At 36.7% G+C, this 24,512-nt stretch overlaps 1 protein-coding gene across 4 annotated transcripts in view; it reads right to left on the reverse strand.

The window, feature by feature from the left end:
• TMPRSS15 (transmembrane serine protease 15) overlaps positions 1-24,512 on the reverse strand; it is a 163,665-nt gene that overhangs the window by 64,913 nt on the left and 74,240 nt on the right. For all 4 annotated transcript variants that reach the window (XM_066365895.1, XM_066365892.1, XM_066365893.1 and 1 more), the window contains 3 exons: positions 16,825-16,914; positions 13,840-13,965; positions 3,226-3,366 (listed from right to left, as the gene is read on the reverse strand). In XM_066365895.1, coding sequence (XP_066221992.1) covers positions 3,226-3,366; positions 13,840-13,965; positions 16,825-16,914 — 357 coding nt within the window. The remainder of the gene's footprint in view (positions 1-3,225; positions 3,367-13,839; positions 13,966-16,824; positions 16,915-24,512) is intronic.

A 24,512-nucleotide genomic window follows, 5' to 3' on the forward strand; every position in this document is an offset into this window, starting at 1 on the left:
ATGAAAGCATATATAAAGATTTGAAAATTGTAATTCATTTTTGTGCTCTAATGAAAGCTGTTTAGGTTATCCTCTAAGAATTCAAAAAAATTAACTTGTTTCTGTAAGAGAAATGCATTGAATGAAAAAAAAAGTGCTGAATGGGGCAAAACAATCTATCATTGCTGAACTGACTAGAAATGATAACTTCTGAGGAGATGTATAAATAAACCTTTCACAATTTTCTTTACATGCATGAATAGTATTCAGATTCTTAGCAGCAACATATAGTAGTTCAGCTTCATTAAGAAGTCTTTAATTGGAAAGTTTAACTCTCTGTGGCCTCTGAAATATCATTTCTGATTGCTTTGTGCTCAACAGTGAGGGAGAGAAAAAGAGATATTGCTAAGAATTGGATTTCTCCATCCGTTTATGAAGTCTCCAGCAGCCCTGCCTCAGTTAGTTCCATATGCTTAGTTTTAAATTGAACTCTGAGGCACGTGCCACACAATCTAGGGAGGGTTCTGAAACCTTAAATGTAATCAGCTGCCACTTTCACAGTTGCCTGAAAAGCACTACTGAATTCCAAATGAAAACCCTCGTATTAGGGAAAGAGAAATGTGGAGACATTGATAGGAGACCAACTCTGATAAATTTGCATTTCATACATTGTAGTTGAATGTAAAAAATAAATAAATAAATAAGATTAAGAAAAGGGATAAAAAACTATGTTATATAATTGTTTTACATTTCAATTAAAGGTTTTGGATATTGTCCACAAAATATTTCGGAAGATAAATGAAGCACATAAAAGCTGAACAGTAATGATATCCTGTTTATACTTTTTTTCACAATGATCAGCAAAGCAGAGCACCAGTGTAAACAGATCTGTATGCCCAACCTCTCTTTCCATTACCAGCTTGATTTTCTTTCACTGCCAATTCCCCGTTTCTATAATTGCTTCTCAGGTTTTTTGTGTTAAAAATCTCTCTGGGAGATTGTGCTGATGACGACTCAATCACTCAATTTTCTGATCTCAGGCAACATTTGTCACGTGTCAAGGAAGAATGTGAAAGCACATTCTCAGCATATTCACTACCTAGTGATGGTAATGGAAGACTCCACTCTAACTTAAACCGAGGGGATTTTCTCTAAATGATTCACTTTAAACAGCATCATCGTAACAGCTAAAATCTAACTAAAGGGCAAACAAATATAAATAACCTCTACCCCATAAATTTGGTATTTATTTTTTATTGGAAGCAATATATTATGCTCTTTGGCTTTTATCTTGAGTAAAAATTGCTTATAATATTTCTCAAAATCCTTGGTGTTTTATTTATCTCATTATAAGGATATGATGAAAACCAGTAACTGTACAAGATATTTAATGGAAGACATTTGTTGCTGTCTGCCTTTGCAGAAGCTATTCTTTTTCTATTTCTTTCCTCCCTCCTCATTTACAATTTAAAATATGTATTTAAAGACTTATCATTTCTCTACAATTTTAGATGTTTTTTTCTTTTGCAGGTAGGGGGATGTCCAACAATTATTTCAATTGTTTGGATTTATGAATACATTTACTTCAAAATTGGTTAGAGCTATTAGCGTTTTATAGTTCAAATAGTCTTAATGTTCATTTCCATTTCCTTAAAACTATAATAATTTTTTCAAAAGTCTCTTTCCATGACAATATTCTTGGAAAAAAGCAGAAGGCCCTCCCTTCTAGTAGAATAGGTATTAGGTATTTGATGACTCTATTTTCAGATACTTTGCAAAACTGAGCACAGAAATATTGCATTCAAACATTAATGATAGCGATGCCTATAGATTTTTATTATACAGCAGTTTTTCCTCAAAAACTTAGAAATGTCACTATACTGTTTTTAAAAATTCATCATGAAATGAGCAAAATATAAAGCTTGTCTGATTTATCATCTTTGAAAATGATTACATTTATTCTTCTTAGGAATTTGACCCAATGTTTTCCTCTTGCAATTTAAAAATTTAAACAGGAAAGTTATAACACTAATTCCTCCTTATTCATATTTTACAGACAACAAGAAGACTGTAATTTTTAAGTCACTATAATCATATCCAGGAATTATGTAATCCTCCCCTCCCCCATAATACCTTTCACTGTTAGTTTTGTTTGGTTCTTTTATTTTGGAAATGTCCATCTTTTTTTTTTTCAAATTATGGCTTTGTCTGTTTCCTGCACACCCTTTACAGACTATCAAAATTGTTGTGACTTTTATTCATGGCAAAGTTAGACAAGATACAGGCCAATTTCCCTATTTGCTATAAAACTCAAAGCATATAACTCTCTGGAATGCAGTCAATGATCTAGGCCAGTCGTGAGTGGAGAAACAGTTATTTTGCACAGATAGACCTAGGATTATATAATAAGCAAGGTGAGGATAATAGCTTTAAGCCTACCTCTTTTCTTGACACTCTAAGTAAAGACAAACTGACCACAATCTCCTATGGAAGGGAAAGATAGATGGAGGAGGTAACCTGTATTCTGTATTTCTGACATATTTGCACCTAGAGAGAACCACAGTGTGGGCAGTAACACAAGAAAAATCACAGTCCAAGAGGAGCAGCAAGCAAGAAAAAGTTCTCTGTAGATTCTCTTTCAGAGAATCATATCATAGACTTAATATTCAGGAAGGAACCAATTTTGGTTTTTATCCCCTCCTAATTAAGTTATGGATATAATAAAAACATAAGGTAAGAGGGCTGTGCATACCAGCAAAAATAAGCTTCAAATTTTTTTCATCTTTCATAGTCTGGCTTTTTCCTGCTTGTCTCTAAGAAGTTAATGATGTTAATATTTTAATTGGATGTTGTTGGCATTCAAATAGCTCACTTGCCTGTCTCCCTGCTGTTCTCTAAAAATGTTCTTGGCAAAGGGAACGTGACAGACAGTCCTCCTTCCTCACACTACCAACAATCCCATTTTTAATGTTTAAAATGTCCCTTTTTGGTGAATAAAATTCATAACTCTTTACACATCAGAAGAGTGCAAACAGATCTGCTGAAAAATGGTGTGGATGTCTGCTTTAAACAAATTCAGATAGTGATTAAATAGATGGACAAGGAGAAAGAAAATCTTTGTTATGACAAGGAAAATGAATGTTTTAGAATGCAAACATTGAATTATACTCAGGCCTTGAAGTCCTATATGCTTTTACTCTTTTGCTCCAGAAGTTACAATGCAACAGGTAATCCAAGTGCACTTACCTGGAAGACCCAAGCGGTAACCAGTAGTAAAGTTGGCTTTAAATCCCTCTTTTGTCAATACATTGTTAGTGATAAAAAGCACAGTCATTCTGTTGGTAGTTGAGAATACATCCTTTACTGGACCCGGCCCCGTGTACACAGCTGCTCCAAAGGAAAACAAAAGAATCAGTCAGATGATCCTTTGGAGAGAGAAGAAAAATACCATTTTTCTCAGTTGTATGCAAAGTGTACATTCTTTTACATTTTGGACACTTCCTGTTGGAAACCAACTTTTATACTGATCTTTTTCAATATTATTTGAGGTTTCTGTGGCTCCATAATTTAATGATGGATTATTCATATATTATTTGGCTGATTAGCACCATTACTATTTAAACTCATGTTATCACAGAAAAATAATTATTTGGTTGTTTCTAAAGACCATTATAAAACAATGAAAATTATAGTCTCCCTTAGTCATTTTGGTCAAGATTATTTGACATTTTAGGTGAGCCGAATCCTTAACCTGATCTGAAGGATGGATTAATTAGAAACAGATTATATAAACCTTAATGGTGGTTTTCAAAATTTTTTGCACTAACCCTTAGGTTTAATGCTTACATAATAAAATACTCCTTACTAAACAATAGAGGCTTAGTTAATTAAAATTGCGCTCATATTATGAAATAATTTATATTTTGGAATCCCTGGAAGCAATTTTGTTTTATGTATGTATGTATATATTTATTTATCTTCCTTTCCAAGTGAGAGGAGGAAAAATAGAGAGACAGACTCCCACATGCACCCTGACCAGGATCTACCTGGAAAACCCTATCTGGGGCCATGCTCACAACTGAGGCATTTTTAGCACCTGAGATGGCACCTCAGTAGAGTCATCCTCAACACCTAGGGACGATGCACTGGAACCAATTGAGACTTGGCTGCAAGAGTAGAGGAGACAGAGAGAGAGAGAGATAAGGAAGGGGGAGGGAAGGGGGTGGAGAAGCAGATGGTTGCTACTCCTGTGTGCCCTGAACTGGAATTGAACCTAGACATGCACTCACCAGCCTGATACTTTACCACTGAGCTAACTGGCCAAAAGAGCAATTTTGTTTCAAAAGAATTTCTTACTGACAAATTTGAAAACTATGATTCTGAGATCCTTATGGAATTCTTATTTATTTTTCAATAATTTTTATAATTAAAAGAGATTAAATGATTTCAAAATATCAGTTTTTGGTGGCGGTAGGATGGCAGTGGAGTAGGCGGATATACCAACTTCCACCTCCCAGAACCAAAGTGGATTACAACTTAATTTTAAGAACCATCATCTGGAAAAACCAACTGTTGGCTAAACTAAGAGGACTCTTTAACCAGGGACCACTGAAGAAGCCACACTGAGACTGGTAGGAAGAGCAGAAACGAGGAGAGGGCTGCCCAGCTCCCAGGAGCGAGTGGCAGCCCAGAAAGACTCACATGGTGGAAAGTGAGTTCAGTGGAGAGGGGAGGGTCCTGGACTCCAGGAACGAAGCCCCAGCCTACAACCCTAGAGCCTAGAAGAGGCAAATGAACAGTATTTAGCTGCAAAACAAGCCAGGATACTGTTTGTGAGAAAGAGACAGATTTCTCAGACCCAGGATTCATTGTAAAGGGTCCGTTCAGAAAACCTCTTTTACAATCACTCACCTGGGAACCCAGGGACAGGGAAAGCTGAGAGGACCATAGTAGCAGGAAGAGAGTGTAATCTTGGAGGCACAGGGAGAAATACTTTGAGGGACAGCCACCCTAACCCCTGGCCTGAGTCACTCCCCAAATCTAAAGTGAATAGTTTTCCTGAAACCAGAAATACCAGCAAAGGGAAGCAGGTCACTAGCCAAAGAGAAGCTTTCCTGCTGCAGTCAGAGCAAAGAATTGCTTAGAAGCAGGGAGCCATCAGGGATACAGTATTGAGTAGTGAGGTCTGAGCTACATCACCACCCCTACAATTTGAGTGCTTGCCAGAGGGCAGGCAGTGGCAAGACACAGGAGTGCAGTCCTGCCTGTGGAAACAGGACAGAGGCAGGGGGCAGGCCAGGGCTTGCAGCCCAAATGTGTGAATGCAGTCCCACATGCAGGGGCGGGGCGAAGGTTGAGGGTTGGCCAGGGCTTACAGCCTAGGCACACGAGCATAGTCCTGCCCTCAAGATAGTGCAGAGGCCAGGTTGGTCAAGGTTTTCAGTCCAGGGAGGCAAACACAGTCCAGCTCGCAAAGGCAAGGCAAAAGTTGCAGTGACTGCCTCAGCAGGCCGGCGCCAGCAACGCCCATGCCTGAACACCCAAGGTGCGTAAGAGGGGGTGGCGGGCTGCAGATAGACCACACCTAGGGAACACAGAGGTCACACCCATCAAACTCCTGTGACCACACCCATCTTATACACAGACAAAATGGGAATCAGAAAAATGCAACCTAAATGAATCAACAAGAGAAATCCCCAGAAAAAGATTTGAAAGAGCTGGAAATAACCAAATTACCAAATGCAGAGTTTAAAATAATGATTGTTAGGATGCTCAAAGATCTTAGAACAACAATGGATGGACATAATGAGCACATAAATAAAGAGATAGCAAGTATAAAAAAGGACATTGAAATAATAAATAAAAGTCAGTCAAAAATGACTAATTCAATATCAGAAATGAAGGCCACACTAGAAGGAATTAAATACAAGATGGATGAAGCTGAGGGTCAAATCAACGAGTTAGAGGACAAGATAAACAAAAGGATGGAAGCAGAGCACCAAAAAGAAAAGAGGCTCAAAATGTCTGAGGAAACTCTTAAGAGAGCTCTGTGACAACATGAAGAGAAATAACATCCGCATCATAGGGGTTCCTGAAGGAGAAGAGAAAGAACAAGGAATAGAGAATCTGATTGAAGAAATCATAGCTGAAAACTTCCCTAAATTGATGAAGGAAAAAGTCACACAAGTTCAAGAAGCACAGAGAGTTCCATTAAGGATGAACCCAACAAGGTCAACATCAACACATCATAATTACAATACAAAAATTAAGAGATAAAGAAAGAATACTAAAAGCTGTAAGAGAAAAGCAGAATATTACCTACAGAGGAAACCCAATAAGGATGACATCTGACTTCTCAACAGAAACATTACAGTCCAGAAGGGAATGGCAAGAAATATTAAAAGTAATGCAAAACAAGAGCCTACAACCAAGACTTCTCTACCCAGCAAGGCTATCATTTAAAATTGAAGGAGAAATAAAAAGTTTCCCAGATAAAAAAATAATTCAAGAAAATTCATCACAACCCAACTAATGCTACAAGAAAGGTTAAGGGGCCTTCTGTAAATAGAACAAAGGGAGGAAAAATCTAGTAAAAGAAGAATGTAGATTTAAAAAATAAAATGCAATAAACAACTACATATCAATAATAACCTTAAATGTAAATGGATTAAGTGATCCAATCAAATCACATAGAGTAGCTTCATGGATAAGAAAGCAGGACCCATACATATGCTGTGTTCAAACGACAAACTTCAAAACAAAAGATACACATAGACGGAAAGTAAAGAGATGGAAAAATATTTTATGCAATTGGAAATAAAAAAAAAGCTGGAGTAGCAATACTTATATTACACAAAATAGACTTTAAAATAAAGGTATAGTAAGGTATAAAGAAGGTCACTGCATAATGATAAAGGGAGCAATCCAACAGGAAGATATAACCATTTTAAATATCTATGCACCTAATATAGGAGCACCAAAATATATGAAGCAGATTTTGATGGGCATAAAGGGCAAGATCAACAGTCATACTATAATAGTAGGGAATTTTAATACCCCACTAACATCACTGGATAGATTCTCAAGAAAAAAAATTAACAAAGAAACAGCAGACTTAAAGGACACACTAGATCAACTGGATTTAATAGATATCTTCAGAACCTTTCACCCTAATTCAGCAGAATATACCTTCTTTTCAAGTGCTCATGGTACATTCTCTAAAATAGACCACATTCTAGGACATAAAATGAATCTCAACATATTTAAGATGGTTGAAATCATATCAAGCTTCTTCTTAGATCAAAATGGCATGAAACTAGAAATTAACTACAATAGAAAACCTGAAAAACACTCAAACCCTTGGAAAATAAATAGCATGTTATTAAATAACAAATAGGTTAACAATTAGATGAAGGGAGAAATCAAAAATTTCCTTGAAACAAATGAAAATGAACATACAACTCAAAATTTATGGGACATAGCAAAAGCAGTCCTGAGAGGGAAGTTCTCAGCACTACAGGCATATCTTAAGAAGCAAGAAAAAGCTCAAATAAACAATTTAATCCTGAATCTAAAGGAACTAGAAAAAGAACAGCAAGTAAAACCCAGAGGAAGTAGAAAGAAGGAAATAATAAAGATCGAGTGGAAATAAATGACATAGAGTCTAAAAGTACAATCAATGAAATCAAGAGTTGATTCTTTGAAAACGTAAACAAGATAGATGAACCAGACTCACCAAGAAAGAAAGAGAGAAGACTCAAATAAATACATTAGAAATGAGAGAGGAGCCTAACCAGGAGGTGGCACAGTGGATAGAGCGTTGGACTGGGATGCGGAGGACCCAGGTTCGAGACCCTGAGGTTGCCAGCTTGAGCACAGCCTCATCTGGATTGAGCAAAAAGCTCACCAGCTTGGACCCAAGGTTGCTGACTTGAGCAAGGGATTACTCTGTCTGCTGAAGGCCCACAGTCAAGGCACATATGAGAAAGCAATCAATGAACAACTAAGGTGTCGAGCAAAATTGCACTTCCCATCTCTCTCTGTTCCTGTCTGTCTGTCCCTATCTATCCCTCTCTCTGATTCTCTCTCTGTCTCTGAAAAAAAAAAAAAAAAAAGGAAAGAAATGAGAGAGGAGAAGTAAAAACTGACACAGCAGAAATAAAAAGGATTGTAAGAAAATACTATGAAGAACTGTATGCCATAAAATTCGACAATCTAAGCGAAATGGACAAATTTCTAGAAACATATAATCTTTCAAAAATTAATATAGAAGAATCAGAAAACTTAAGCAGATCGATTTCATCAAATGAGATTGAAACAGTTATCAAAAAACTTCCAAAAAATAAAAGTCCTGAACCAGATGGCTACATAGGCAAATTTACCAAATATTCAAAGAACTATCTCCTATCCTTCTCAAGCTATTTCAAAAAATTCAAGAGGAGGGAAGACTTCCAAACTCCTTTTATGAGGTAAGCATGATACTGATTCCATAACCAGGCAAAGACAATATGAAGAAAGAAAACTATAGACCAATATCCCTGATGAATTTAGATGCTAAAATGCTCAACAAAATATTAGCAAAATAGGTTCAGCAATACATAAAAAAAAGATCATACATCATGATGAGGTGGGATTTATTCAAGGGAGACAAGGCTGGTACAATATCCACAAATCAATCAATGTGATTCAATATATGAACAAAAGAAAGGGCAAAAATCTAATGATAATATGTATAGATGCAGAAAAATCATTTGATAAAATCCAGCACCCATTTATGATCAAAATTCTCAGCAAAGTGGGGATACAGGGATCATACCTCAACATGATATAGGCCTTCTATTACAAACCAAAAGTGAACATCATAATCAAAGGGCAAAAATTAAAAGCAATCCCCTTAGGATTAGAAACAAGACAGGAGTGCCCTCTTTCACCACTTTTATTCAACATAGTTCTAGAAATCCTAGCCACAGCAATCAGAAAAGAAGAAGAGATAAAAGACATCCAAATTGGAAAAGAAAAAGTAAAAATAGCATTATTTGCTGATGATATGATACTGTATTTAGAAAACCCTAAAGTCTCCGTCAAAAAAATTTGGACTGATAAATGAATTCAGCAACGTGGCAGGATATAAAATTAATATTCAGAGATCAGTGCCATTTTTATACACCAACAATGAACTGTCTGAAAGAGAAATTAAGAAAAAAATTCCCTTCACTATTACAACAACAAAAAAATAACGTTTCTAGGAGTAAATTTAACCAAAAAGGTTAAAGACTTGTACTTGGAAAATTAAAGAACATTGATAAAGGAAATCAAGGAAGATACAAACAGGTGGAAGCCTATGCCGTGTTCATGGATAGAAAGAATAAACATCATTAAAATGTCTATATTACCCAAAGCAATCTATAACTTCAATGCAGTTACTATTAAAATACCAATGACATACTTAAAAGATATAGAACGAATATTTCAAAAATTTATATGAAACCAAAAAAGAACACGAATAGCTTCAGCAATCCTGAAAAAGAAGAATAAAGTGGGTGGTATCACACTTCCTGATATCAAGTTATACTAAAGGCCATTTTACTCAGAACAGCTTGGTACTGGCATAAGAACAGGCATACAGATCAGTTTAACAAAACAGAGAACCTAGAAATAAACCCACACCTATATGGACAATTGATATTTGACAAAGGAGGTAAGAGCATAAAATGGAGTAAAGACAGTCTCTTTAACAAATGGTGTTGGCAAAATTGGACAGGTACTTTCAAAAAAATGAAACTGGATCACCAACTTATACCATTCACAAAAGTAAACTCAAAATGAATAAAAGACTTAAATGTGGCACTGGCCAGTTAGCTCAGTGGTAGAGTGTCGGCCTGGCATGCAGGAGTCCCGGGTTCGATTCCCGGCCAGGGCACACAGGAGAAGTGCCCATCTGCTTCTGACTCCTCCCTCTCTCCTTCCTCTTTGTCTCTCTCTTCCCCTCCCACAGCCAGGGCTCCATTGGAGCAAAGTTTGCCTGGGCGCTTGAGGATGGCTCTGGTAGCAACAGAGCAACACCCCAGATGGGCAGAGCATCTCCCCCTGGTGGGCATGCCGGGTGGATCCCGGTTGGGCACATGTGGGAGTCTGTCTGACTGCCTCCCCGTTTCCAGCTTCAGAAAAATACAAAAAAAACCCAAAAACAAAAAAAAAAAGACCTTAAATGTAAGTCGTGAAACCATAAACATCTTGGAAGAAAACATAGGCCATAACCTCTCCGATATCTCCCGTAGCAATATTTTTGCTGCTTTATCTTCACTGGCAAGTGAAACAAAGGACAGTATGAACAAATGTGACTATATGAAACTAAAAAGCTTTGCACAGCAAAACACACCATTAACAAAATAAAAAGACAACCCACACAATGGGAAAATATGTTCACCAATACATCTGATAAGGGGTTAATAACCAAAATTTATAAAAACTTGTAAAACTCAACACCAGGAAGATAAATAATCCAATCAAAAAATAGGCAAAAGAAATGAATAGACATTTCTCCAAAGAGGACCTACAGATGGCCAATAGGCATATGAAAAAATGTTCAACATCACTAATCATTAGAGAAATGCAAATTAAAACCACAATGAGATATCACCTCACACCTGTCAGAATGGTGCTTATTAACAAAATAACACATAAGTGCTGGAGAGGGTGCAGAGAAAAGGGAACCATCCTGAACTGCTGGTGGGAATGCAGACTGGTGCAGCCACTGTGGAAAGCAGTATGGAGATTCCTCAAAAAATTAAAATGAACTGCACTTTGACCCAGCTATCCTACTTTTAGGAATATATTCTATGAATACCAAATCACTGATTCAAAAGAAGAAATGCACCCCCATGTTTATTCCAGCAATGTTTACAATAGCCAAGATTTGGAAACAGCCCAAGTGTCTGTCAGTGGACGAGTGGATTAAAAAGCAGTGGTACATATACACAATGGAATACTACGTGGCCGTGAGGAAGAAGAAAATCTTACCTTTTGCAACAACATGGATGGATCTGGAACTATCATTCTAAGTGAAATAAGCCAGGCAGAGAAGAAAAAAAATATCATATGACCTCACTCATTTGAGGAATCCAATGAACAATGTGAAGTGAGCAATGGAACGGAGGCAGAGGCAGCATCAAAGGGACCAGAGGGAAAGTGAACAGAGGGAAAGGGGATGAGAAGATGGGATCTGAGAAGCGAAAGAGGTTAATGAGATTATATATACATAACAGCATTATAGAGAACAGGACAGCAAATCCTGGAAAGAAGGGGGGAAGGCATTGGGGGGGAGGGTCATGGAGGGGCCAAGGGGAATAAGGGGGTGGGGGTGATATATTCAGTGAGACACTTGAATCTATGTAAACACAAATTAAAATCATAAATAAAAAAACAGTTTTCTTAGATCATGAGAACACTGAAGGTTCTGTTAGTTGGATAATATAACTAAAAACTGGGGAAATTATCCAAAGTATATTTATATCTGTACATAATAAAATCAAATTTGAAATTCCTCAATTTTTTTTACACTAATCTTCTGGGCCCACTGATTCTTTCATTACTTATTTGTTTCATGTGTAGTTTTCAAAATCCTCTCACAAGAAGCTCGTATTTTAGAACTTCGTAGAATTTTGCTGAAGGAACACACATAACGGGTGATGGATTATTATTATGGATGGGGAACCCTTTCCACCCCTCTGCCCCATCATTACTATGGAAAGTGCTGTGGACAGTGCGGCTAGTAATTGTCCAGGTCCTGAGTGAGAACGGTGCGGAATGAAGAAATAAACTCAGAGAGAAAAAAGGATAGGATCAGGACGTCTCTTTGCAATGCCAAGAAAGCTTGCAAAAAGCGAATCTCCACCTTCAAACTGCTTTATTTATAGGGCAGAACAACGTCATTAGCAAATGAAAGGTATCCATGATATAAAGTCACATTTTCAAGGCAACCCAAGAATTCTCCCAAGTACAGAAACCCTCCATCCTGCATAACTGAAATCAACCAAAATCAGAACAAACAAAGGGTGAGAAGAAGGGCATGTAAAGTGCTTCTAGAAACTTAAGCAAGCAAGTGAAGTGGGGGGATGGGATGAATACAAACACTCAGCTTCATAGCCAATATGGAGGTGTCGGGGAATAATTTAGCCTTTGGCTAAGCCTAAAATTTCAAGGGCTTTGCCAGCTTGCAGTCTCCCACAGGAAAATGCATTCTGCAGTCTTCATTCATTGGTCGCAGTGTTCATGTAATTGCAACCTGAGTGCATCAGGCTAGATTTTATAGGAAATGGTTAATATGAGTCCAAAGCACTCATACTAGTTAGATAAAATGCCTTTATTATAAAGTGTGTTTTTCATGCATTCCAGTTGACCATTTATACATTTTCATACCTTAATTTATGAGTTATCTAGAGATATGTTTCCCCATGTATAAGACGTACCTTTTTGTGAAAAATTTGGGGTCTAAAAACTGGGTGTATCTTATACAATGGTTGTAGATTTTTGTACTTGGATTTCCCGCTTTTTTTCTTTTTTTGCTTGTTTTTGCATTCATTGTTGAAGACAGTGATTTGTCATCAGACACAGATGAGAACAAGATAATGGATGGGAGTTTTGACAGTGATGAGGAGTTGTATAAATTTTATGATACATAGAACTTGAGTTCAATAACTTCATGTAATACATTTATTTTTCCAAATTTTTGGCCTCAAAATTAAGGTGTGTTTTATACATGGGTATGTCTTTCTTAAACATGGATATCAGTTAAATAAGATATTAACTAGTATATTTGATGGATAGATTTTTATCATGTCAACATGTATTTTTATAATCTAAGTACAATAATTTTCTCTAGGCCCTGGCCGGTTGGCTCAGTGGTAGAGCGTCGGCCTGGCGTGCAGAAGTCCTGGGTTCGATTCCCGGCCAGGGCACACAGGAGAAGCGCCCATCTGCTTCTCCACCCCTCCCCCTCTCCTTCCTCTCTGTCTCTCTCTTCCCCTCCTGCAGCGAGGCTCCATTGGAGCAAAGACGGCCCGGGCGCTGGGGATGGCTCCTTGGCCTCTGCCCCAGGCGCTAGAGTGGCTCTGGTCACGACAGAGCGACGCCCAGGAGGGGCAGAGCATCGCCCCCTGGTGGGCAGAGCGTCTCCCCCTGCTGGGCGTGCCAGGTGGATCCCGGTTGGGCATATGCGGGAGTCTGTCTGACTGTCTATCCCCGTTTCCAGCTTCAGAAAAAAATAATAATAATAATAATTTTCTCTAGAAGAGTACATTTTCCCCATGTTTATTTAAAAAATTAATGATCAGTAGACTGTGGGATAAAATCAAATTTGGCCAATTTTTGAATCTTCTCAGAGACTTATTAGAAGCAGCTTTTACTAGAAACATAGGCAATCAAAATAATAAAATATAAAATAAAAATTATTTCAAGAAATTTTTAATACAAACATAATTTGTTTTGTTAAGTTAGAAATGAAATGAAATTTAACTTAATAGTTATCTTTGAACACCTGATATGCACATATTGCATAGAAAACTATACGGTAGATATCCTTAGTTCTTAGTCTCTAAGGTGTAATGCATATTGTAGAGAATTAACACCAGAGAGTACGGGCTGCTGACACAAAAATATTAATCTTGGTTTTCCAAGAATGTTCAAAAAGAACATTATTCTATCATCATTGCAAATACCTTCCAAATTAAGTGCTTAGCAGAAAATATGACTTGTTACTCTACTGTTTGGTAGTTGTAAAAGAATGACTACATTCATTGAGAGTGCTATCAGTCCAATATCTTGAGCCATACGACCTTCACAGTATTTAAACTGCAGACTTACCTGTGAGCAAGGAATCATTTTCTCCGCCATCTCTGATTTCAACTACATCTGCTATATTTTCTAAGTCAAATTGTTGGAAATGAAGTTGTATATTCTTTCCCTTTTGTGCATTTAAATTCCAAACACCTTAAAAGTAATAAATAACAACGTGTAGTTCAGAACATTTCTTTTTATTTCTTTTAAAAACTACATTCTCTTGAAAATTTTGAAACACTTTCAAAGATTTTTTTTCCTTTTTTGGAAACTAATACTCCAAACTATTGGTTTTTACTATTTGTGTGTGAGGAAATATACTGGTCTAATCAGGAATATTTATAGTAAAATTTCAGTATTATTTGAAATGATTTACTGTAATTAAATTTGTTTTATTTTATATAAAATAAAATACTTTAATCAAAGTTTACAAGTAGTATTTTGCTCCTACAATGTAAATTTTATAAATATCAAAGATATTAATATTCTAGTTTCAGTTTCCATGGTTCAATTTAGAAGAAAATGAGGTAATTAATATGCAGTTTTTTGGGCTAGAAAACTTTACTATTTCTTTAAGTAATTTCGCCATTATTTATACATGTTGCTTACTGGTAGTTCGTTTTGAAAACAAAACACAACAGAACAAAATTACCAGGCTTAGTATCAGTAAACACTCCATTTTCTTCATTGATTCTTAGACAGTTCATTCTCTAGACTCTGTTCTGGGCCCTTTCCTCATTCTGAATGTGTTCTCATTCACTCTTAAGGAAGATCATTTCGTGAACGCAATAATGACTTCCACGTCTGTATTTTCTGCACTTTTTTGAGAAGTAGATAAGTTTATCCAATTATATATTGTGTATGGATGTATGTATCTCAAACTCAACATGCAATAGACAGAATACAGAATTATTTCCTTCCTAAACTCATTTCTCTTCTTGTCTCAGTAAATGGTACTACTAATCATCCACTCACAGTTGTCTACACCAGAAACCTCCACATCTTCTTTGACCTCCTCCCTCCTACCACAGCTAATCCATCACCCAGGCCAGCCAAAATTACTGTCTACATCCCTTGATCTCATTTACTTCTGAGTCTCACTGCCACTATATTAATCAAAGTCGCTGTTATTTTTCATTTCCTAGTTGGTGATGCTGATGGCTCTCCCCTTGCCATCTATGTCTGATCATACAAGCCAGATGGATTATTCTAAAATGCAAGCTTGATTTTATTACTATTTTTATGTAAACCATTTGAAGTCTCCCCAGAGCTATCAGAATAAAATCCAAGCTGCTTAACATGGTGTGAAATTCCTTTCCACCTCAACTTCATTTATTACCACTCCTTCATTTTGCTTGGATATTCAAAAAAAAAACAAAAAACAATTACATCTCCTTACTTTTATACTGCCTGTGTGTTGTCTACCTCTCACCTCCTTCCACTGCATTCTGCTTTTGTCCTCATTATAACAGTGCCATGGACATTTTGTAATGCCTGAAAATTTACCTGAACCTTCATCTAGACTGAATTATGTTTGTTTTGCCTTTATTTATTCAGTGCCTAACAAATAAAGTGCTGGTTGAATAAATCATTACATTTAACAAATTTCTCCAAATTGTTCTTTCAGTGTTTCACTGGTTTTCAAGGTTTTTTAGATCGTTACTTTGTACAAGAGATATGTTTTTAAAATGACTTAATGAGAACTAAAGATGATGCTCTCTGGTTCTCCAAACGAGTTCAAATTAGATTAATGGCTACTTATTAATATTTTTTTGAATCAGATAGCTCCCGATAATAGTGACTCTATTTTTTTTTTTTTTTTTTGTGACAGGACAGAGGGATAGATAGAGACAGACAGGCAGGAAGGGAGAGAGATGAGAAGCATCTTAGTTGTTCAATGATTGCATTTTCATATTTGCCTTGATGGAGGGGCCACAGCAGAGCGAGTGACCCCTTGCTCAAGCCGTTGACCTTGGGCTTCAAACAAATGACCTTTGGGCTCAAGCCAGCAACCATGGGGGTCATACTATGCTCAAGCCAGCAACCCTGTGCTCAAGCTGGTGAGCCCTTGCTCAAGCCGGCAACCTCAGAGTTTCGAACCTGGGTCCTCTGCATCCCAGTCTGACACTCTGTCCACTGCGCCACTACCTGGTCAGGCTAATAGTGAGTCTATCATTCTAAGAAAATGATACTTATCTCTGGATCATTTGAAGCAAGAAAAGCAGACATTTTCTAGCAACACATTTTCCACTTTCAGTGGGGCATTTCTTTTACTGGTAGAAGACATTTAGATCTTAGTGGTGCTAATGAGGTATGACCATGGGAAAAACCATATCTGTTTCCCAGACCAAGGTGGAATCTTTGTAGGATGGGCTGGAAATCTGCATCTTTAACACAATCTCTACCCAGCTTTAATGAACTTTTCTATTTAGGAAGAATGATAGGCTTTGTGAAGTTTTAGCTAACTCACCTTACTAGACTTAGATTTCCTTTTATGACTTTTTATTATTTCATCTTTTATACTGGGAATCTAGGCACATCACTCCAGCTACTGTATTAAATCTAGTATCTATGTACGAAAGGCATAGACATCACAACTAGCTCTTTGCTGTTTATACTTTTCACTGATTTTACTCTCTGAAATTGTAAACTTGTTATATACACCATAAACATTATATGTATAACCAAAGAGAGTGATTTGGAGTAAGGTTGGCTCTTCCACTTACTGGTTTTATTCAAATTTTAAATTTGAGAATTATAATAGTACCTGTTTCAAAGAATTATTGTGAAGATTGACTAAAATACTGGATAGTAAGCACTAATGCAATGCCTGGCCTGAAATACTTGCTTAAAAATAATAATGTTGTTATTCTTGCTGTTGTCATTATAATGAACAATCTCATAAACCTAGCAGATGTATCCAGATATAACAAATTTGTAATCTACTTTGCTATGTCAAGGGGAAACTATAGATATAATTGTTTCTCATGGCCTGGAAAAGAAATGACTCACAGAAAGCCTGATTAGGGTAGTTGTTTGGAAAGTTCATAGAGGTAAATGTTGTATTTGGCTCCCACAGCTCGAAAGGTCCCCCACAATCCGCTGAAAAGGAAAACAATGGAAAATCATTAGTAACATAATGTTTATTTTGGAGAGATAATACTATTTGTTAGAAAATTGCAGTTCTTAGTTTTGACAGATTAATTTTAGAGTTTGTGTATGGAAATAACTTGCAAGTTAAGTTAAGAAAAAATACAGGTAAATAGTTCTTGTTAGTGAAGAATGTCTGAAAACCTTAAATATTCCTCTGTTCTTTGTGAATCTCCAAGAGGGCATAACAGTACACAGCATTTTCCAAAATTATTTGGGAATGGAAACATCTTTTATAAATAGGCTGCATGAGTAAAGTATTAACCATATGTAATAAAGGAGAAAATGATTCTTTGCAATAGAACAAATCTTGTATCTTCCACTCTCTTATGAGAAGGACCTAGTAAATCACTACTCTTGTCACTGTTTTTATTCCTTGTCTTTTTTCTACTTTTTTTTAGAGGGGAATCTTTATCATCCTGTTTATTGAGATATTTGACTGTCTGGAAAGAGAGCTAAGCTGAAGCTCCAATTTGCTTTTTGTTTTTTTTGTTTGTTTGTTTGTTTGTTTGTTTTTTGTTTTTTTTGTTTTTAATTTTTTTTTTTTAGAAAGGAGAGAGAGAGGGAGAGAGAGAGAGAGAGAAGGAGGGAGGAGCAGGAAGCATCAACTCCCATATGTGCCTTGACCAGGCAAGCCCAGGGTTTCGAACTGGCAACCTCAGCATTTCCAGGTCGACGCTTTATCCACTGCGCCACCACAGGTCAGGCCAATTTGCTTTTTAATTGTCGTAGAGTGACCTGTTACCCAACATTGTCCAGAAGTCAAGTTAAGACTGAGCTTAATGAAAATTTGTCAGCAAAATAGAATACAGATCCTTCACATAAAAAGGTGATGCTTTAAATAGGGAGATTACACTGATGAAATTCTCAGCATAGTTTTTATATTTATCTTCTTGCTTATTAGCAGGAAATTTTAAGGTAGTGCAAAAATCCATAAACTACACTTAGTATCCCAATTCTCATTTTTATTATCATCTTACTTTTAAGTCATAAAAGTAATCCAATTTGAAGAATACAGAAAACCGAGAAAAGTATATATTTTTCCTATTATTAAAGCAGGATCTCCACTGGAATTATTTACTCCCAATAAGAAAGAATCAGATTCAGGAGGGATAATTAAATGTCTCTCTACCTATGGCAGTTCCTCAGTCATACCCTCTTCTTTGATTCCTCTTTTACATATCATCTATCTTATTTATGTAGAGCCTTTGAAAGCCATGTGCACCTTTCAAATTTGTATGTAATAAGACTCTTAGATTTGGGTTCAGAATGTGTTTGATGAGGCAGAGAACAGTTGCTGTGGTTTGAGAGTGGTATCATTGCCAACCTATCCTGTTATGCTGGGTGGGAGCACTGATCTGCTTTGTATGTCCTCCTGGGCCAGGCTAATTTAGACCCAGGTGAGCTTAGCAAGAATAATACAACCTTTTATAAGAACTTTTCTTTTGCAAGTATTTCCATAAATACACTTTAATTTGCAGAAAGAACATGGTGTATAAAAGGAAGATGTTTTAGAGCTGGTGGATTAAAATGATCACTTCAGTTATTTTTTTGTTTGAGACTGTTTTTACATACATTAAATGATATATATTAGAGATTTTCAGGATTGTGAAAACCAGACATAATATATGAAAAGTGCGTACATATTACCTGGCATATTCAGTATTGGTTTTCAATGTATATGCATGGATTAGGTAATTACTAGTATTGTTTCTATTTTAAGTGGACAGTTTGAGCATTGAAGGCATTCAGTTACTTGTTGGCACTGTACACATTCACTTTGTGTCAAAGTCAAAACTTCAACTCAGTTCATCACAAGCTCATTCCACAGCATATTACTATCTCTTGTTTGGTTGATTAAACTCTGAATCATTTTGACCATCTGGTCTAAGCCACAGGCAGAGTTTAGACTAAATTTCAACATGTGGCACTAGATGGGTATATGACATATCCTTAGATGGGTAAAGACAGAGCGAAGGAGGGAGAAGGGAACATAAATGAAAGCACTAACAAACAAGGTCAATTGTTGATAGATTGGGAAGGAGGAAAGCATAGTACACAGGATGTAGAAAAAGATATTTGAGCCATACAAAGTGATAGTGGGAATAAGGGCAGGTTGTCACCTGGAAAGGGTGAGAGAGGCTAAGGGCATCATATGCTCCTACAGCAGCTATTCCTGTTTTTGATTGTGTGACTGTCTCACAAAGGTTTCTGTAGAAGACTCTACTACAACCTCTTCACTCATATTCATTTAATTTTAATAATTCTAAGTACCCTGAATGCTTCCTTCAATCTTCAGCAAAACTCACAAGGAAGAGAAAGTATAACTGCAGGGATGGAACAACACTACAGATTAAAGACTGGGGAAAACCAGATCTTTCAAGTTCACAAGTTTAGCTGTGGCCAGTGTGGCCAGTAGAGTTTTTTTGTTTTTGTTTTATTTGCTGTTGTTGTTGAATTTATAATCATTCTCTGTTTAAGGGATAGCAAAATTTCTTCAAAATCACATTCTCTTTCTAGCTGATGTTGTAGAGAATGAATTGAATTTTTACAAAACTGAGCATTCACAAGCATATTATATGTAAATGAGTATGTGGGACTTGATTAAACACAGCCAGAACCCAAATGTTGTCAAGTGTAACTGTTATGCTTAGCAAGGCGGATAGTTTATGTAGTATTTCTCCACTAAACAGGAGTCTTGGAAAATCAATTCTTTTAAAAATATTTAGAAGTACTTTTTTTTTTTTTGTATTTTTTTTTTTCTGAAGCTGGAAATTGGGAGAGACAGTCAGACAGACTCCCGCATGCGCCCGACCGGGATCCACCTGGCACGCCCACCAGGGGCACCGCTCTGCCCACCAGGGGGCGATGCTCTGCCCCTCTGGGGCGTCGCTCTGCCATGACCAGAGCCACTCTAGTGCCTGGGGCAGAGGCCAAGGAGCCATCCCCAGCACCCGGGCCATCTTTGCTCCAATGGAGCCTTGGCTGTGGGAGGGGAAGAGAGAGACAGAGAGGAAGGGGGGGGGGGGTGGAGAAGCAAATGGGCGCTTCTCCTATGTGCCCTGGCCGGGAATCGAACCCGGGTCCCCCGCACGCCAGGCCGACGCTCTACCGCTGTAGAAGTACTTTTGAAATGCATTTAAAATATAATTTCATATAAAATAACTAACCAGTAAGATGTAGCTCTGATCTTGATAAGAAATATCAATTACTCTGAATAGAACTGAGTGTAGGGAATTGACATAAGCCCTTTAGCCAGTCTACATTTGATGACAGGATTTATTTGAATGGTGCTGTTACTATAATGGAAATGTAGCATGTGCTTCTTAATAGAGGAGCCAAAGCCTCATGAAATGTAATTCTGGATATCACAGTCATGCTATATTATTAGGTAAACCATTTCCACTCAGAAGAAGAGAGTTAAATAACCTGTCCAGGACAAGGAACTCTATTCATTTACAGTTATTAAATTCTTTCATTTCATTTCATTTTCTTTTCTTGGAGCTGTTCTCTCAAAGATTTGCATTCTGATTAATTTCTTACTGTGCCTTTTGGGGTCTCTGGCATCTATGAGATGTGTGTCAATGTGGAGGTATTTATTATGTGGTGAAAAGCAGGAGAACCCAGTTTTCATTTGTGATAAAAGGGTTCCAATGAAAGATATTTGGTAAAACAAAAATTATTATCATAATAATACATAGTTGTATAGTAATATGAAAAACATTTTTGAAATTTAGTTTATAACATAAACTCTTTCATCAAAATCTGTGACCAGCATATGAAAATTTATATTTCTATTAACAGGTTATAATGTCCAATCAGGATGGCAATATTTTTACTGAATTTATGACAATAAATTTCAAATGTTTATTTCTTGTGGCTTAAGTTGTATTTGTAATTAATAGCAATGTAGCCAATGATAGCTGTCATAAATAGGCTATTAGTTTTAAAGGTAAAAAGATACAAAAATAAAGCAACTACAAACATATTGATACAGAAATACATGAGTAAACTTAATATATCATTCTCTAGGGGTTTGAATATCAAGTCACACTAATAATAATATGAAAAGCAAGCAGTTCTGCTGCAATATAGCCAACAACTGCAAGAGAGGTCGATGACTACTGATTCATTCTTACATGAAAAACCGAAGTTAGACTCTTTTAGCTCTCAGTATAATATCATACATACAAAACTTTGCAAATTAACTTTAATTTTTTCTTTGGAAATGGAAAATGGCCTAAGAATGACCAAATAGAAGACAACCGTAGAAATAATGCATGATTATTAAAATAGCTAAAACTATGTTTGTCCTTTTTTATCTTATTTACTTATAACAGCCAAAGGAATAAGCCAAGGGACTAAAAAGTGGGTTTCTTTTTGTACATTCCTATTCTATTGTAGGTGTCTTATGGATCACCCCAATTGTGCTCCAAATTGGCAAGATGTTTGTGTAATAAAATATTTTCTTTTTAAATTGTTCTCAATACAATCTCCATACTTAAATGATTTGTGCCATTGTCTTAAGGCAACAATGTAGTGCGACTGAAATCAAAATGGAAGAATTCCTGCGGTTATGAAAACTGAACTTACATTTAGCTTGACTAAGCTCAACATGGATCCCTAGAAACAAGGGAGGAAAATGGTCTGTTCTAGTCAGTTACTTGTCTGGCATTCTTTTCTTATTTAAATGCTCAATAAGAGCTAAAAGAAGGTTATTAGTCAGTTGTCCAAGAATTTCTTGTATTTCTGCTTAAACAAATCAGTCATCTGGAATGAGGAAAGCTCAGCTCAAACAAGAATTTCATTGAACCAACTGCAAATGGCATTGGATTGAAATTGTTCAGAATGCATTTGATGGTAATTAACATTTTCTGCTGTGCTAAATATTGCCTTGAAGTGAAACATTTGCAAACTGGAACAAGTACACTCTGGGAAAATTCTGAAGTTTATATTTTAAAATCAGATGGGTTATTCTACCTTTATAATTTCTTTATTGTTAAAATACGCAGGGATATCATACTTCCTTGACATTGAGGTGTTATCTTTCTTTCTGAATGAAATAGATATGAGGACTGTATAGATTATATAGATACAGTTTTAAAATGAGAAATAATATTTAAAGTTATATTTATATGTAAGATATTATATACAAAGATTATCTCAAATATTTATTTTAGGGAATGAGATTTTGCTACTTTTAAAATATCAAACCTATGACTATATTTCTTACACTTAGAAAATTCTTCTTTTTGACCACATACTGGTAAATAGAAGAACATGCTGGCAGAAAGGATTACAAAGAAACTATTGTTTTAAATAATTCTAATGTCAAAATAGCAAGATATTCCTAATACATGGTTTCCATAAGAATTATTTATCAAACCTGCAGTGATTTTAATAATTATAATGCTTTTTGTTTCTGCACAAAATATTTCAGACAATAAGCAGGTAGGGTGCAAGATATCTACACAAAATAAAGTGAGGCAATAATTTTTAAACAATATTACAAGACCCAAATAATTGTATTCATGATGATATTTTTCCCACTTTCATCTCCATCATTATTTCCAAGCTTTAGTTCTGTATCAAATTTTGTTTGGCAAAAATATTCATATTGCAAGGTCCTGGCCAGTTTGCTCAGTTGTAGAGCATTGGCTCAATGTGTGCAAGTCCCTGTTTGATTCCCGGCCAGGGCACACAGGAGAGGCGCCCATCTGCTTCTTCACCCCTCCTTTTCTCCCTATCTCTCTCTACCCCTCCCGCAGCCAATGCTTCATTGGATCAAAGTTGTCCTGGGCACTGAGGACGGCTCCATGGCCTCCGCCTCAGGCGCTAGAATGGTTCTGGTGGCAACGGAGCAATGCCTCAGCATGCCCCCTGGTGGGCATGCTGGGTGGATACTGGTAGGGCAATGCAGGAGTCTGTCTCTCTGCCTACCTGCTTCTCACTTCAGAAAAACACACACACACACAAGTTCATAATCTCAAGAAAAATATACAGATGAGAAGGAGCAAGAGAGAGGGAGGTTAAGTTCATATCTAATAAAATAAAATAATTTTTCTTCATAATCCATTTATTATGTAATATCAATGACCAGTCAGACATTCATGAAACAAAGGTGAAATAGACCCAGAGTTTGGTGTCAAGAAATTCACTTATTTATTATTATTATTATTATTATTATTAAGTAAGAGACAAGGAGGCAGAGACAGACTCCCACATGTGCCCTGACTGGGATCCACCTGGTAAGCCCCCATTAGGTGATGCTTTGCCTGTCTGGGCCGCTGCTCCATTTCTTGGTAACCAAGCTATTATAGGGCCTGAAGCCAGGCCATAGAGCCATTCTCAGCACTTGATGCGCTTGAACCAGTCGAATCATAGCTGCAGAAGAGAAAAAAAAAAGAGATGGGGGAGCAGAAGAGAAAAAAAAAAGAGATGGGGGAGCAGGTCAGGAGAAGCAGGTGGTCGCTTCTCCTGTGTGCCCTGACCAGGAATTGAACCCAGAACTTCCACATTCTAACCAGGGGTCTCAAACTCGCAGCCCACAGTAAACTGCATGTATGATTGTGCTTGTTGTACTGATTTTTTTTTTGTTTTCAACTGCAGTGAGAAAAGTGTTGCGTAATAGTTGCCTTTTTTAGACCAAGTGCGGCCCACCGAACGGCTGTGATCTTGCTCTGCGGCCCACATGCTGAGTTGAGTTTGAGACCCCTGTGACTGATGCACTACCATTGAGCTATCTGGCCAGAGCCAAAAAATTCACTTCTTGATACATGTTTGTGGCCAATATAATTAAATTTGAATGTGTGGTACTTTCCTGTATTTGGCCTCTTAAACTTAATGCTTCTTTAAAGTCTTCTCCAGTCAGTTGGTCTTCTCTAAAGTCCTCTATCATTTACTTCTTTCATTTATTACTTTTAGGGACATGTAATTATATATTGCTTTTAGTATTTATTCATATAAATTATATTTATTCATCTTTTCATGTACCCATTGTTAATGTTATATATCTTCCATTTCTCATGTGGTATCTTGTACATAGCAGATATTTATAAAATTTGAATGAATATTTGAAATATTGAGGACTTTATGTACAACCACTACTAGCATCTCAATATGTTGATGCATAAGACAGTAATTATAAATTAGCATTTTGGTGGGAAATGGTCCCATGAGAGCAGTATGATAATGTTCATGCTACCCTCATCTTAACAGCAGCTCATTTGTTATGTGTTTTCAAACACTGGTCATTTATCTTTAGAGCTTTTGAGTTAACACAACTCATCTAAAAAAATCTGTTTTCTTTTTTTTTTTTTTTTTTACTTAAGGATTGGAAAGCAGGAGAATATATAGTTTTGGAAGTAGGACCAAAGTTGGATAATTTTCCCAACTGACTTGCTGATGTGAATATGGGAAGTTTCAAGTGTGCTTGGAAGGAAATGGGACCTGGAGAAAGTGCTTGTCATAAGCTCAGCTCGCTGACAGAGCAAAAGCATCCATAGAGTTTGGCACAGAGAAGCTGCAGAGCCAGGTCAGCTTCCAGCCAC

This window comes from Saccopteryx leptura, chromosome 2 (assembly GCF_036850995.1).
Source record: "Saccopteryx leptura isolate mSacLep1 chromosome 2, mSacLep1_pri_phased_curated, whole genome shotgun sequence".
Classification (NCBI taxonomy): Eukaryota; Metazoa; Chordata; class Mammalia; order Chiroptera; family Emballonuridae; genus Saccopteryx; species Saccopteryx leptura.